The sequence below is a fragment of the Chlorocebus sabaeus genome, chromosome 1 (assembly GCF_047675955.1).
Source record: "Chlorocebus sabaeus isolate Y175 chromosome 1, mChlSab1.0.hap1, whole genome shotgun sequence".
NCBI classification, from domain to species: Eukaryota; Metazoa; Chordata; class Mammalia; order Primates; family Cercopithecidae; genus Chlorocebus; species Chlorocebus sabaeus.
The window spans coordinates 52868347-52884790 of record NC_132904.1 but is presented as its reverse complement, the minus strand read 5'-3'; the positions used below and the strand labels follow the sequence as shown (position 1 = coordinate 52884790).

Genomic DNA, 16444 nt, shown 5'->3' with positions numbered 1-16444 from the left:
TCATTTACCACAATGTTTTCAATCATTTTTTGGATGACATAATGTTTAGCCAGTTCCCATGCCAGCTGTCCCCATGTGCTCCACTGAGGCTCCCGTAACACCTTTGTTCCCACATCAGGTTGACTGTCTTTGTTTTGTCATTGCTTGCTCTGGCTGTGACTCCCTCATTAGACTGGGATGCTTTCAAGGTAGGGACGCTATCTGGGTCAGCTTGGCACCGCAGAGCGTACCACAGCACCTGGTTCTGAGGAGGCTCTCAGTAGGTATCTGTTAAGTAATAAGAATGTAGGGTGGTCCTGATGGTTTTTGACATTGAACAGGAAACAGCTCCCTGTTTGATCTTAATCACTATAACCTGGACATACTGTACTACATGCTGTTTTCATCTGACTTCTATTCTGTCCATCTCTTTGCAACTCCATTTGTTCATCCATGAAATGAAGAAAATGCTCATGAAATTCAGTGAAGATTAAATGAATGAATATAGGTAATCTGGCACTTGTCACACAGCTAACTTCAATGTAGTAGCTCTAATATTATGGTCCTTGAGACTTACTGTGTTATGGCCCAAAACTGCATTTGATTAAAGAAGGCTCCCCTAAAAAAAGTCATACATCATTCCATTTGTCCTTTCAGAAGGCAGTGAAGCATTTCCAGTCTTTAAGACAAATTCCCATCCAAAAATAGTTAAGATTTCTAAAATATTTTGATGCTGAAAGAGGTGTGCTTCGGTTGTGTGGAAAATTTGCTTCTATGGAAGAATTTTTAATACAGGTCATTTCTATTTTACTTTTTCTGGCTAAAAGGATTTTACATTTATTCAAAGTCAAGAGGGAAAAGAAATCCAAGAACTACAGAAGAGCAGTTGAAGTGATTTATGCTTGATTTCTAAATGCAACATGTGTTTATACATAATTTAGAACTCAAAGAAAGCATGCTTATACAATCATGTGCAACTTTAAACTTTAATAACTCTGGATGAATACATGGTGGCAACAGTCCATGACACCTGAAAACATCATTTGTGGAGTGGCGTAGAGTTCAGTGTTCGCAGTCTGCATATTACAACCATATTTCACACAGCCCTGCTCAGTTTGATTTTCTCCACGTGGTTGATAATGGTCTTCAGTTGCTGCTAAGTGATTTTGCACATTTCATTTATAATCCTCACCCTACAATTACCTACGTACTGTTTCTCCAAGTTAACCTATATGCTATGCTCAGTCATGTACCTTTCAAAGTTACTAATGCAACTACCAAAGAGGGACAGTGTCAAAACCATTGTTTCCATCAGAAGGATGGCCGCCCCACACTGTGAGAACACTGCTGTTCCTAACAGAAGTTTAATTTCAGAGGAATGTGAGAATTCGTTTGACCTTAATTCCAGATGTGCATGCCTCAAAAGAAAAGTCCCATTCTCCTTCCTTTTGGGGAGTGGTACCCAAGCTGGTATGGGGTAGTGGAGAGAATACTGAGCTTGGAGTCACAACCAGGTGAAACTGCCCTGGTCTTCACTAGCTGTGTGACTTGGGCAAGCAGCTTGCAGTCTCTGAGCCTCTGAGATCCCCGATGGATGAGAACAATGACCCCCTCCCCAGGCTGTACTGAGAGAGGGAATTGATCGTGGATATGAAAACGCTGCCCCGGCACAGAGGCAGGAGCTGAGCAACACTGCTGGATGAATAAACACATGTAACGCAGGGTGAACAAAACATTTCATCTGCAACAGCTGAAGGCACAGCTTACCTATGCCCATGGAAAGAACTGCGTGGAAAATTCCTTTGTTGCATTTTTGCCAGGTTGATGTTTGCAAAGCAGGGCACTCTTCTCCACATTTCCCCAAAACCCATCATAGGGAGACTCTACATTCTTCCCATCTCCTCCCCTCAAGCAATTATCAAAGCCATGTAGAACTGCTGTCTGCCAACCAGTAGAGGCAAAGCAGTCAATAATCTGGACAGGGGTGGCAGCCTGGTCCTGTCTTTAACCCTGCCTGACTTTCCCAAGCACCAGACTGTGACGCCTGGAGAACAGCCTGGGGGAGCTGAATAAATGCACAGCACCTCATGCTGTCAAGCCAGAGGGGAAATTTACTGGGAAGAAGATGTAGGAAGAAGCCTGGTCAGCCCACGCCTAAAGCACACACCTGGGGAAATAAATTAGCTATTTCTATTGCACATCTACCCGCAGCCTGGTCCAGATCTAAATCTCTTCCCCTCCCAGCAGTGCGGCGGCGGCAGCCGCAGGCTCCCCCAGCGCCATCTCTTCAGTCAGGCTCCTCTCCAGGTCCTCCAGCTCCTGGCGCACCTCCTCCATGAAGCTGCCAACTTCATACTCATCAGGAGCCTCTCTGGGCAGCAGGATCTCCCCATCTTGGTCACGGCTCCCCACGAAGGTCGGCTTGCACACGTACACCAGGCTGTGGCTGGGGAGAGATGGGACAAAGCCAGGCTGTAAACATGGGAGCCTGCCCAGGCCCAAAGCTAAGGTGCCCTGACTCTGTGGGGCTCCCAGCCTCACCTTTACACCCCCTCCTCTCCTGTCTCTTCAGCAGAGACACTTCACTTCCCATCAACATCTATCTTAACATGATGGCTGAGGGAGGCTCGCTTTGGGAGAATGTGCTGGTGGGCGGCAGCTTCCCTCCTCCAGCGCAGGCCTGACCTCCTATGACTCTCAGGCCTCACAGCCCAGGGGCAGGACCCGAGGGCTGTAGAGCAGCACCACAGTTCCTCAAAGACCCTGGCCCATTCGGGCCTCCAGGCAGGAGTTAGCCTGACCCTGGGGGGTAGTCTAGCCACATGCAGGGAGCCACGGACCTCTGTGGGAGTGGGGAGGAAGAATTCCTTTTTTAAAAAAAATTAATGTATTTGGTAGAGATGGGATCTATGTTGCCCAGGCTGGTCTTGAACTCTTGGCCTCAAGCAATCCTGTGTTGGCCTCCCAAAGCTCTGGGATTACAGGCGTGAGCCACTGCACACAGCCATGGGGAATGGGAGTTCTGCCTGTCTGCCCAGCAGCCCTGGATTCTGTTGAGAGAGAAGATTGAGTAGAGGCTGCAGGGAGGACAGGGAGATGTGCCCTGAGAAGCTGGCCGGGCCTGAGCCTGATGCCTCACGGAGTCTTAGCAGCCTCAGACACTGTGGGCTGTGCCCTCCACCTTGGTGGCCACTCCTGGCCTCCCTGTGGCCTCTCTGCCAGCTCCTTTTTCTCTGTGTATCTGTCATTGCGATGGGTCTGGGGAGGGAGCCCAGGTTTTTCTCCCTCCATGCCCTCTCCCTGGGCCATCCACTCATGAAGCTTCAGCCACCAGCTGGATGAGCCCCAGATCTGTGCCTCCTGGGCAGCCTGGGCTCCAGACCCCCGGAACTGACTGCTGATTGGACCCTTCCATCTGCATGACCCAACGACCTCAAACCAATCCTAAAGGGAATCTACATCTCTCCTGGGGCAAACCTGCTCCTGCTCCTGCTCCTGCTCCTGTGCCCCTGCTGGATGGTACCTCCTCAGCCCTTGGCTCCCTGAGAGGGAGGGAAAGGGGGCCTCACCTGTGGGGCTGGCAGAGGAGGCCACTGGCACAAGGGCATCGGTCCAAGGCTCCATCAGGCTCCAGCTCCCAAGTGATGAGGTCCAGAAGCCGGCTGGCGGGGTCATGGCAAAGCTCGCCCTCCACAGGCAGGGGTGTGCACACAGGGAACAGCAGGCCTGGAACCAGCCCAGAGTCACCCCTGTGTGCCCAGTGTAGGCAGAAGGGCTCCGAGGGGAGGGGCAAAGAAATGGAGCACAACCTCCTCTACCTCCCACCGTCAACCCCAAAGTGCAGGTTTGAAGACATGGAATGATAGGAAACAAGAATGGCAGCCTGGGCTCAGGAGGGAATGATTGGTAGGGCTGAAGCAGGGAGGACTGCCTGGAAGAAGTGGGCTTCTGCTAGAGCTTGAGAGCCAGAAAGTCTGGAGAAATTAAGAGTGGGGCAAAGGCATTCAGGCCCAGGCACAGCACCAGCAAAGGCCTGGGGTTGAGCTCAGTGGAAAATGTCAGGGCCGGTGAAATTCCCAAATAGGCCAAGGAGTAGTGGAGAGAAAAGGAGGACAAGTAAGTTGGAGCTGCATGAGGCCTCGCAAGACAGCCTAAGGGGTCGGAACAACGTGGGAGACAACAGGAGCTGCTGCAGGTCCCAGGGGAGCAACACCCAAAAAGCAGCCCTTTAGGAAGATCACGCAGGCGGCAGGTATGGGGAGGACTAGCGGGCTGGGGATGCAGAGCTGGGGTGGTGGCAAATGAGAATTTTTCAAAAGCCCTATGGGGGCAGAGAGAGCCTGAGCAGACCTCACCTGGGAGAGGCAGTGAGGATGGCAGATGGGAGTGGAAGTGGGTGATTCACAGGAAAAGGAACCTGGGAAATAAGGAGTGGTGGGAGGGAGGGGCTGCTAGTGCCACCCATCTGGGGGTTCCTTCCAGACTGGGCTTCTGCATCTTGAAGTCATTTAACTTTTCTGGGGGAAAAAAAGGAGGTGGTCTTTCCACTCTGGGCAGAGGCTGTGGGAGTGCAGCACACACTGATGAGCATTTGGGAGCCTACCCAAGATGTGGGACGCGAACCCATGTGGTTGGCATGGACGTGGCCCCAGGAGGCCCAGTCTGGTTGAGCTTGGGACAGGGTTTTTCCTGCATCTGAGGGGAAGCCACTCACCTCTCTGGAAGGCACAACACAGTCCGGGCTGGCAGTCCCTCTGGTTGTCGCAGATGGTCCCATTGCTGCCCCTGGTGGCCATTTTGGTGCAGTGACCCCAGACACACAGCTGGTCTCCACAGCACTCACTGTCCCGGGTGCAGAGCTGCGGACAGGTGGGAAGAGCCTAGAGCCGGTGGCTCAGGGACTGGGGTCCTACTGAGAGCCCAGCCTGAAGATACCACAGATGGGCCAACCTGCATCCTCCCATCGTAGAGACAGGTAGACCAGGCTGAGATTTCAGTGAAAGTCAACAGGACAGAGGTGGGAGCTTGGCTGGAGAGACATGGGGGTCAGAACACTGGAAAAATGATACCAGGAGGACTCATGGAGCTTAAGATTTTGCAAAGAACAGCAGGGGATCTTTGTGGTCCCCACAGACTTGTGCCCTTCTGTCTTTTCCTTAGGTCCCTAGGTCCAGGCCCAAAGAGGCAAGGCCCAATGATGAGCTGATTAAACTAAGGCCCAAGCCAGCCCAAGATGAGGATGGCCGGTGGGTGCCAGGGTCCTGCAGCCACACAGGGCATGGCAGTTAGCAAAGTGAGGTCCCCACGGCTGTGCCCACTGATGGCACTGAGTGGGGTTGGCTGGGAGATGCAACAGCAGTGGCCTCACCACAGACAGCCGGGTAAGGTAATAAGAACTGCTTGACTTTCCAAACTTATTAGCATGCTGTGTTATGGTCTGAATAAGGAAAAATGATGAGGAAAAGTCTGCGAGTCCATGTGGCTTCGTCCAAAATGCCTGTTGGGTGGAGGAAGAGTCTCCTTTGCCCTGGCTTCACATTTCCCAGTGTAACCTACACTGGAGCAGTGCCCTGGCCTCTTCCTGCCCCGTCCCTCTGCCCTCTCTTACTGGCAGATTGGGAGAAAGATCTGGCGGGTGGGGTTCAGGCCCAGAAGGAGAGCAGCTGCCGCTCTCCCTGCTTGGGGGCTGCAGGAATGTCTCTGTTTGTCTACTAGGATGGGTCATCCCCAGGGGAAGGAACAGGTGTAAGGACACCTCCTCTCCCTTCCCTCCCCTTCTTGAACTCCTGGCCTCAAGCGATCCTTCTGCCTTGGTCTCCCCAAAGTGCTGGGATTATGGGTGTAGCCAGTGCCTGGCCGTCCCTCCTCTTCTCTGCCATCAGTGACACAAATAACATGACCAGAAGACATGGGGTGGGATGGGAGTGGCCCTGGGTCTGCAGATGGCTTCCTGTCATCCCAGACTGGAATGATTTCCTGTTCACTCCAGGAGTCAGTCCTTTGGGGAGCCCTCTTAGGTCCTCCCCATCATGGTGAGGCTCTTCTGGGGAGCCCAGCTGGGAACCCTGGGGTCCCTGGCCTTCTCCCCCAGGTGCCCGAGACCCAGGTGCCACAGTCCCAGAGGCCCTGGCATACTCACTGTCCGCTGGTCCCGGCACGGCTGGCAGGTGTACTGGAAGCTGGCAAACTGGCAGTACTTGCTGGGCCCGCAGTCCTCATCGATGATGCACTCCTGGGGAAGGGCACAGGGAGCAGATGTGCCAATGGAGAGCACAGCAGCAGGCCCACAGTGCCCACGAAGGGCCAGGTCGCTTCCATTCCCCACTCTTGACCCCATAGGCTCAGGAGGGTCAGGAAAGGCCTCCAGACTCCAGGTGCTCCTGAGCCCTGCGTGGCCACACTGCCCTTCAGCATCTCCACGCCTAGCAGGCTTGGCGGCCCAGAGCCTGGAGGATCCCACACCAAATTCACACAATCGCCATCTGTGCACAGTTCTCCCCCTGCCCATACCCAGGGCGGGAGCACAGGGACTCAAGGCTGGTCTTCCACACAGAACAGATGGATTTAATAAAAAGTGCTAATGAGGTCCAGGCCCGCCCGACTGCACAGGAAAGGCTAGAAGCCAGGCGCCAAGGGCTCTGCTGACTGTGAAGACTGGGAGGCAGCAGAGGGGCATCACCAGGGACCCTGCCACAAAGCCACAGCCCTGCCCACAGGGAGCGCCCCCAGGGTCCTGGGTCTAGGGTCCCCGCAAGAGGCAAAGGCAGCTGCCAGCTTGGAAATGAATTAGAAGAGGCTGGACTCCAGCCCTCCCAGCCCAGGTGCTGTCTCCTCGTGGCTGCCAGCCCTGCCTGGCTGGAGAAATAGGGAGAGAGGGAGTGGGGGGAATCTGTCCACCCCAAGGCGTGGGTCACAGAGCAGGGAGGCATGGCTGAAGGCACTGTGGCCTGCCATGGTCACCGGTCACTAGCAGGAGCAGGGCTGCTTCAGCTCCTAGACCTGCTGTCAGGCTCAGGCCTAGGAACCAGCAGCTTTAAAGCAGGGGAAGGAGGGCAGGGGAGGAGGGAACGTGATGACAGGAATGGCCATTTATCGCCCTTTTGAGGTATCAGGCTTGACAGCCCTGATCTCCCTCAGTGACTCTTCCCAGCGGGTGGCAGGTAGGGACTGCCTTCTGTATATTGCCAGCCGGGAAATGGAGGCAGAGAAGTCCCTCCAAGATAATGTGACTAGTTCAGGTTGGACAGTCTCTTTCCACCACCAGCCCTTGAGCCAAGGGGGTTCAGGGCTCCACATGCAGCAGCCAGAGGTGAGAACGACCCTCCTGAGGCCTGGTATTCTGGGGCCCAGCAGACCTTCTGAAAGGGTCAAGGAAGGGAAGGACCAGCTGCCCCCTCTAACACAGAGCATCCTCCCATCCTGAATGCAGGTGTGCAGCCCCACCTGGAAGAGCCTGGCTGGGCAGGCCTGGACCTCTGGCAGCTGCCTCCAGTCCCCTTCCAGGGACTCTGCTGCTCTGATCAACACTGCAAGTGCTGGCGGCCCAGCAACCAAGGCGCTCCCTTGCGAAGCATTGATACTTTTGTTTCAGTTACTTTCCCAGCACCCCTCAAATGTCAGGCATGACACTGTCGCTGTTTTTACGGATAAGAAAACCGAGGCTCTGAGTAGGGTGAACGGCCGCCCAAGTGAAGGGACTGAGTCTGAGCCAGAACCCCAATGGCCAGAGAAGTCCCAGGGCTAACAGCAATCACAGATGCGCTTTGTCTCAGCCCAGCACATGCTCCTGTGAAGAGACACAACTCAGGCTGTTCAGCCGGAAGCCTCCTGACATTCTTTCCAAAGCAGAATGGCAAGATGGAGTGTTAGTTTCAGGAAACAGATATTGCCAAATGCTTTGGGGTAATTAAAATTGAAGGTTTGTTTTGTTTTGTTTTGTTTTGTTTTGCAGGCAATCCATCAGCATCTATGAAATAGTTAAATGTATATGTCCTTTGACCCAATAATTTCCCTTCCTGGTGACTACCCTCAGAAACACTTGTCCATATATGTAAATATCTGAGAACAAGGGTATTTAAGGCTATATTGTTATATTATTTATAATCCAGAAACAACAGAAATGTCCAACAAGAGGGAACTTATTATTGTACAGTCATTTCACAGAAAAATCCCTCCGCGAAGACATTAAAAAGAATGCAGTTGTTCTTTGCATAATGATTTCTAAAACAAGCAAGGGTTAGAACCATAAACAAAAGCAGGAAAAAGATGAAACCATATGCTTTCGTAAAGCCCTTCTGTAAAGCAGAATAACACCACACTCATGCCTATGCCCAGCACTGTGCCTGGAACATCATGGGCACACAATAAATCCGTGCTGAGTGGGCGAAAGCACTTGGATCTTACTGTGGCAAACAGACTAACAAAATGCTGATCATCAACAATGATTTGAGAACTAGTGCAAAAAACATACATTCCATTAACTCGGCTTCTCATTCCCCCAAAAGGCCTTCGTAGACTTGGGATTTTCACTATACATTTCCTCTCCTAGATCTTTAATTAAAAATATGAGCTAAGACTCTTCCAGCATCAATTCCTGTAAGACCCTGAGATTTACAATTATCCATCAAGACAAGTGCATTTTCATCCTTAGGAATATCTTCCTTTCCCTGAGCAGGCTCCTGTGCATGACAAAGCATTCCCTTCAAACTTAATTGTTTTTCTAGGTAAGGAAAAAAATTTTGGCATGGAACTTTGCCAAAGACCTTTGAAAAATCTAAATATGCCAAAGCTCCTGGTTTCCTTTGGGGTATCAGCAAGGAGCACTGGTGGGTTAGTTCCGCATGAGTCCCCTCAAGAAAGCTTGAGGCTTTTGTTATCATCAAGCCCACCAGTTTGTCTGGTTGGATGTGCAACTGCCATTCCCAGCAGGAACACGCTCTTTAAGAATTATGGTCATACTAGAAACTTCGGGACTCGAAGGTGCGCAAACTCAATCCTGGTTTTGCCACTTAACAGCTGTGAAACCTTGGGCTGCTGATTCTACCTCTATTAAAAACAAAGATGAAGGCAGGAGCTGTTTTGCAGGGCTGTTGCATGGAGTTCATGCTTAGTGAACGGTGGCCATAGCAACAGAGAGTGATGCATCTGCTCCTCCACATATCCAATGCCTGATCCTGCCATGGTGCACCCCTGCCAGGGGACCAGCTTGTGAGCAGAAAGGAAGGTCTAAATCAACAGGGCCCTAAGGCATCCACCAAAACTTGACATCTCTGTCCTGGTCAGCACTTGGGGATCAGACATCTAGTTCCGACTTACCTACATTCTGAGGGTGTCAAACAGGTGGGCAGCGGCCTGTATGTCCACCCCAGGCAAGTCCCAGGGCAGAGTGACCTTTTGCTGTACAAAGGCCAGGATCTCCATCCAGTAAAGCTGTTTGCACTGAGTCTCTCCTGAGGGCCGCTAGCAGTAGGGGCTGGCCCCACCTTTCCCGGTGTTTGTTAGACCTGAGGAGGAGGTCAGGCCCTCTCCCCTTAGCAGAACTGAGTGGCTGGGTAGAGAGGACATGTGTCAGTGCCCTCCAAGCACAGCCAGGCCCAGAGCTGAGAAATCCAGATTTTATTCTTTTCAATAATTATAATTGCTCTTAGCTGTGCTCAAGGGTTCTGTCCACATTTGAGCCAAGGTGTTAAAGGGGCCTCAGCATCCAACTGGGCCCTGGATGGCTGAGAAGCTGAGATCAGAAATAAGAGGCCTGGGAGGGAAGGCAGGGGCTCCGGGCTTGGGGTCTTGCTTTAGTAAGGAATGAGTACCTCGCAGGGCCTCTACCTCTTAGCTCTGGGACTGGAAGAGGGACTCCATTCTGCACCGGGCTAAAGTGAAAGGAGCACCAAAAAGCACTTCAGAGGCTATGCCTGCAACCCATCACATGCACGCAGAGCCCTGGCCAGATAGGACCACTAGTGCCCGCCACCTGGCACAATTTCTCTCTAGTCTCCTTGACATAGTCCTTATCCCCACTTCACAGATGTGGAAACTGAGACTGAAGGAAAGAATCTGCCGAGAGGTCACCCAGCTTGACGGGAGTGGAGCCAACAGACTCTTTTCATTTCCTGCTGGGGAGATCACCATTTCTCTCTCCTCTTCTTCAGTCACAACTTAGTAGCACCTGCCCAGGACAGGGCCCTGGGCCTCATGCATCCCCAGAGGCAGAAGGCAGGAACTCACGGTCAAGGTCATAGCCACTGGGCGTCTGGGCCCAAATGTCATATGGCTGGAAGACAGCACCCTGCTGCATGGACTTCAGCAGCTCCTCTCCAGTCCTGGCCACTCCTGTTTGCCCCCACTCCTCCCTCCCATCCTGCTGGGGAAATCTGACAAACAGCCCAGAAGCTGGCCATGGGGAATGCAGTCATTCAGAGGATGGCTTCTTTGTTGTCCCGAGGAGGGAACTATATTTAGAAAGCGCAGAAGCCGGTGGGAGAGAGGGCTGACCGGGAACACGGCATAGATTTGGCAGGAATGTTGGGCTGGAAGCAGCCCCGGCGCTTCGACACGATCATGAAATAGTGGAAAATGGCAAAGGAGTCATTCTGAGTCTTCAATTTTCCAGTTTAGAGTTGATCAGAGGAGAGAGGCTCTGAGAGAGCAGAAGTCAAAACTTGGAGGAGGGAGCAGACAGCAAACGAGTCCCTAGAGGCTTTCCCAGGGTCTGTGTGGGGCCCGCAGAGGCACCGCTTCTTTGGGATGCTTCTGCTACTGCACCTCACTCCTCATAGTGGCCGGGCACTTGGATTTCCCACACTTCTCTGGAATCCCAGACATTCTTGTTCACTGGAGGCCCAAAGGAAGAGGCTGCTGGGGATAGATGCCTCCAGGGCCAGGGCCTTCCCCTAGCTCCTCTCAAGCTCATGGCTCTGGAGAGAACATCTTCAGGGCAAGAAGTGAGGGTCAACTGCACGCAGAGTGGCGGCTCAGGACCTCCACCAATAGGATGCACTTGTCCTCAGAGCTCTGCAGAGCTCTGCAGGAGGGGAGGACAAGAGTGGAGGTTTAGAGAGTGCCAACCATTTGCATGCACATGCTTCAGGCTTTAAGTACAGTATGCGTCTCAGATCCTCACAGCCACCCTGTGAGGTCAGTCACCATCTTAGTCCATTTTTACTGCTATAGCAGAATACCCGAGACTGGGTAATTTATAATGAACAGAAATTTATTGGCTCATGGTTCTGCAGGCTGGGAAGTCCAAGATTGAGGAGCCAGCATCCGGTGAGGGCCTTCTTGCTACGTCATCCCCTGGCAGAAGGTGAAAGGGCCACAAGAAAGGGCAAGAGAAAAGGGGACCAAACTTGCCCTTTTATAAGAAACCAACTCCCACAATAATGGCATTAATCCATGTCTGAGGGCGGAGCCCTCAGGATCTAAATAACCCTTAAGGGTCTCACCTCTTAATACTGTTAAAATGGCAATTGAATTTCAACATGAGTTCTGGAGCAGTCTCTGACTCTAATTCCCCCAGCATGTGCTTGACTCACAGCTGCCATTCATGAAAAGAATAACAGAAAGTTAGCTGGGCATGGTGACATGCACCTGTGATTCCAGCCACGTGGGAGGCTGAGGTGGGAGGATCGCTTGAGCCTGGGAGGTGGAGGTTCCAGTGAGCCAAGATCGCACCACTGCACTCCAATCTGGGTGAGACAGTAAGACCCCATCTTGGAAAAAAAATAAAATAAAATAACAGAAATAATGAACTGATGAGTAGATGAACCGCTGGTCATAGAGCCTTAGAGCCCAACGGTGTTGATGGAAGAAAAGCTCAAATTTACACACACATCCATAAGAGCACACATCCTTCCCTCATAGCTCTTAGAAGGAAACAATCCTGTTGACATCTTGATTTCAGACTTCCAGCCTCCAGAACCGTGACAGAATAGATTTCTGTTAAGTCATCCTGGTTGGGGTACTTTGTGGTGGTAGCCCTAGCAAACTAGTACATGTGGCTTCCCTCCATACAAGCCAGCAGCCCCAATCTCCTCTGTTTTAGATTTTCCATGCACAGTCAGCTCTGCTCCTAAGCCTTCAGCATCTTATTGCTAGAAGGTGGCAGAGGGGTGGTCAGTGGGGAGGTACTGGTGCATTCCAAAGGATGTTGAGCCACAGGGACCAGAACAGGGACTCTTGGCTGAACCAGGCTCTGGCACCCCAGCCCCGTACACATTGTGGTCACTGAAGGTTTGGGTGGGGCATGTTATCTGTGGATTACCATTTCCTGGCACCCTGGGGGTGGCATGGTCATGCCAGGCCCTGAGTGCTCCCAGGATGAACAGACGGTATAATTTTTGAGATACACAAATATCCTCTTCTGGATGTGGGACTGTTCCCAGAACCCATGGGTGGGGAAGCAGCTTGGCCCAGGCACTCTCCTGAGCAGAGGTGGTCCTCTGGTAAAGAGCCAGCAGTGTGGGTGAAGTGGCCAAGGTCCTGGTTCACCCAGGGCTAGGGGCATCCTGGGATGCCGGACTTGCAGTGCCAACACTGGGAGAGTCCAGGCACAGTTCCCCACTCCCCACTGGGCCCCCATACTCCCCTCTACAGGCTCTGTCGCTGCACTTGCCATTCTGCTCAGTCACAAGTCAAGACCAGATGGCACAAGTGTATCTGGGGCCATGTAGGGCTGAGACAGGCTTTTGCACACACGCCTGGGTTCTAATACACATTCACTTACAAGCTAGGTGATCTTGGCCTAATTACTGAGTCTCTCTGGGTCTTATCTGTAAAGCAGGGAACCTCGTGAGGTTACTGGACAGATTAAGGAGACAACAGCTGCATAGTGCTTAGTGGCCTCCACTCACTCTACCCCTAGAGTGGATCTCTATTTGCAGTGCTTAACTCACTGCAGGAGCTCAAAGGATGGCCTCTCCTGAGCTTAAGTATGGGCCAATGGGTCCATTTGTTAATGAATACATTTCTACTGAAAAGGCCCAGAACATCAGGCTTGAGCCAGTGCCCTGCCCATTACCAACAGTACAACTTCCTGCTTCATCCTAGAGCCCTCTGCTCTGGAGGGGAAGACAAGAAGAAGGAGGACAGTTGTAATGGAACCAACAGAGGGCCCAGGATGGGCCAACTACCAACAAGGACAAGGAGACTGCAAGGGACCAAAAAAAATAGACACAATTCAATCACCCCTGGGGGCTAGGCCCCCGGGCATCCATCGCCTCAGCTCATCCTCACACTATCCTGTCTTCCAAAGTAAGCAAGAGAAGCCCCATTTGACAGATGAGGAAACTGAGACAGTACAATGAAGTCACTTGCCAAAATCAGAAGAAGTGGCAGAGCTGCACTCAAGCCAACTTCTGCTCAACTGCAACCCAGTGCTCTATGGTGCTCTCTCTGGGAGTGGGTGGGCTGGGTCGGGGCCCCAGCCAGGGGGCAGGAGGCGGTAGCGTGAGGCAGGAGGTGGCAGTGTGAGGCAGGAGGGAGCTCTGGAACTCTCAGGGAGGTGGAGCACTGCCAGTTGTGCCTGCTGCAGGAGGGCAGGGTCCACAAGGCTGGCCCTGGCACAAGGTGACTGCAGGATTAGGAACAGTGCCCTGAGGAAGAGCAGCAGGCAGCCTTCCTTTTATCCTACAGGATTCCCAAGTCAGGCTTTCCCCATTCCTGAGAGTCCTTTTTTGACCTTAAAACCAGGCCAGTCACAGAAGCCTGTAAGATGCACATTTGTCTGGAACACAACAGGGCGCCTCCAGTCTTTCCTGGATGCTACACTGGAAACTCTCAGCCAGCTCAGGAGGTGGGGGCTGCAAACCTCACTGAGGGGCTCTAGCCTGACCCACTGCAGAAACTGCCCTGTGGAAAAACCCAGGCAGGAGCCAGGAGCCCCTCAGTGCCAGCTATTATTATTCTGAAGCGCTAATGTCTGCAAAGGCCTGGCTCGCCTGGGGCTGCTCCCACTAATTTTCTTTCCTAAGTCACACAGCCTAGGAAAGAGGAAAATGCACCCCGAGCAGAGCTTGGCACCCCAGTGGAGAACGCTGCTCCTAACCCTTTAGTGCCTGTCATGCCTTGCTCATTCAGGAAATAGTCCTGGAGTTCTCTCTCTCCTCCTATCCTCCCTCTTCGCCTTCCAATATATACAGCTCCCACCTCTTTGGCTCCTCTGGGAGCCTCCTCTCTTTGCCGGTCCCTGGAAAAGCTTGTTCCCTCCTCCAGGAATCTTGTCCTGCGGCCAGGCCACCGAGAGCCAGCCCTCCACACACAGAGCCTCCCAACATTCTTTCAGTCTGAGTGGCATTTCCTCTGGAGAAGTCAGATGCATATTTAACTCCAAAGGAAGCGGCTTGTCTCTACTCATCCGAGTGCCTGTCATCCCGCCTGGGTTGGCAGCTGTGGGGAGAGCCCTCTCTACCCACTCCCCTCAACACTTCTCCAGGGACTTAGGGTCTGCACAGCCCCCACCACCTATCCAAAGACACGCTGTGTGGGTGGAGTGACTGAGCCTGACCTGGGTCTATCCTTCCCCAGACACACCGAGTCCACAGCTGGCGCTCCACATGCAGAAGATCAGGAGGCTGACGGGCATTTCAGGCCCAAATGCACTGACAAGTCCAGCAGCACTTCCAGGTCTCCCAGACCCGCTGCCTCCTCAATGGCTCCTTATTCCACTTGCATGGGACCTCTTCGTTTAGGGGCCTCAAAGTGGGGAACCTCATGAGGTTATTGGACAGATTAAAGGAGATTTAGTCAAATTTAGCTAAGTAAATTTTATTTAGCTAAATTTTATTTGCCAGATTTAGCAAATAAAATTACAAGATGCCCAGCCATAGTTGAATCTCAGATAAACAATGAAGAGTATTTTCATATAGTATGCCCCAATTATTACACGGGACAGACTCATACCAAAAATTATTTTGGTATTCTATAGGGTGTCTTGTATTTTATGTGCCAACCCGATCAATGTGAAGATTCAACAGGTGCATTTCTTGGAAGAGAGAGAGTGGGGGCCTTAAGCAGGAGAAGGTTGAGAAAGAGGGGCTGGTGGCCACAGAAAGAGAGGTGGCCTCAAAGACATCCATGAAGATAAGAAAACAAGGACATCGAGGTGCCTGCTCCTGACCCCAGACAGGAGCAGACGACACAGCACTCCAGGGAGGAGGCCAGGAAGCCTTCCTCCCCCTACCCACTCACCAACCCAGATTCTGGCCTGTGCTTCAGGGGCTCTATGAGCATGTGCAGCTTTTCTTCTTCCTTTCTTCTTCTTCTTTCTTCTTCTTCCTTCTTTCTTCTTTCTTTTCTTCGTTCTTCTTCCTTCTTTCTTCTTTTCTTCTTTCTTCTTCTGCTCTTTTCTTTTCTCTTCCTCTTCCTCCTCCTCCTTCTTCTTCTTCTTCTTTCCTCCTCCTCCTCCTTCTTCTTCTCCTTCTTCTTCTTCTTTCCTCCTCCTTCTTCTTCTCCCTCCTCCTCCTCCCCCTCCTCTTCTTCTTCTTCTTCTTCCTCTTTCTTTCTTCTTCTTTATTTTAACATTTTTTTTTTTTTTTGTAGAGATGGGGTCTCTATGTTGCCCAAGCTGGCCTTGAACTCCTGGCTTCAAGGGATCCTCCCACCTTGGCCTCCCAGAGTGATGGGATTACAGGTATGAGCAACCATGCTCAGGTGCAGCTTCTGTACTTGGAGAAAAGGCCTCTGGATTCTGTGTGCTGATAGGGGTTGTCATGAAACAATCATAGCCATAATGGCCAACATTTATATTGCTTCTTAGATATTATTCCCAGAGCTGTCCTGCATCCTAAGCATTAACTCATGTGATCTCCAAACAATCCACTGAGAGAGGACTGTTATTATTCCTGTTTTACAGACGAGGAAACTGAGGGACAGAAAGGCTGAGTAACTTGCCAAAGTCACACAGCTAGTGAGTGCTGGAGCCGGGATGTGAAGCAGCAGCTGGTTCTCCCGCTAGGTCAGGCAGCACATGGGGGCTGGGAACCAAAAAGATGGCCAGGTTGAGTATCCCAAGGTAACAAGAGCAGCTACGGAGGTGGGGAACAGGTTCACTGACACAAAGAAAGGCACAAATCATGACAGTGAACGCCTCAGACTCTCCCCAGCCTAACTTTTCCCATCCACTCAGGGGCCTTGGCCTCTGTTCCCCAATCCACAGGGAGCTCCAACTGTCTGACCCTTGTGTCAGGAAATGGAGGCTGGGCGGGGAAGCCTTGGCAGGAGCAGCCCCTCGCAGCTGCTGCTGTATATGCTCAGGGCCCACAGGCCTTTCAGCTGCTGCAAACTCCAGGCTGCAAACCCCACAGGGCCTACAGTGTCTGGATGCAGCACAGGAGAGCCAGCCCAGGTCCGTGTGAAGTCCCCCACGTGACTCGGAGAGAAATGCTTCCGGTCACAGGCGGGTAGCCAAGTTCTCACCAGGTTCTCAGGAACTCAATCTGGATGTGGATCCCAGGAGATGAGTGCCAGAGAG

General features: G+C 52.1%; 1 protein-coding gene across 3 annotated transcripts in view; it reads right to left on the bottom strand.

Moving 5' to 3' along the window:
* Positions 1-860: 860 nt before the first annotated feature.
* The window catches only part of DKK3 (dickkopf WNT signaling pathway inhibitor 3), a 45406-nt gene continuing 29822 nt past the window's right edge, over positions 861-16444 (bottom strand). For all 3 annotated transcript variants that reach the window (XM_008006617.3, XM_008006622.3, XM_008006632.3), the window contains exons 5-8: positions 6119-6211; positions 4694-4838; positions 3549-3705; positions 861-2425 (exon numbers count right to left, since the gene is read on the bottom strand). In XM_008006617.3, the coding sequence (XP_008004808.1) occupies positions 2203-2425; positions 3549-3705; positions 4694-4838; positions 6119-6211 (618 nt within the window). In that variant the 3' untranslated portion in view covers positions 861-2202. The remainder of the gene's footprint in view (positions 2426-3548; positions 3706-4693; positions 4839-6118; positions 6212-16444) is intronic.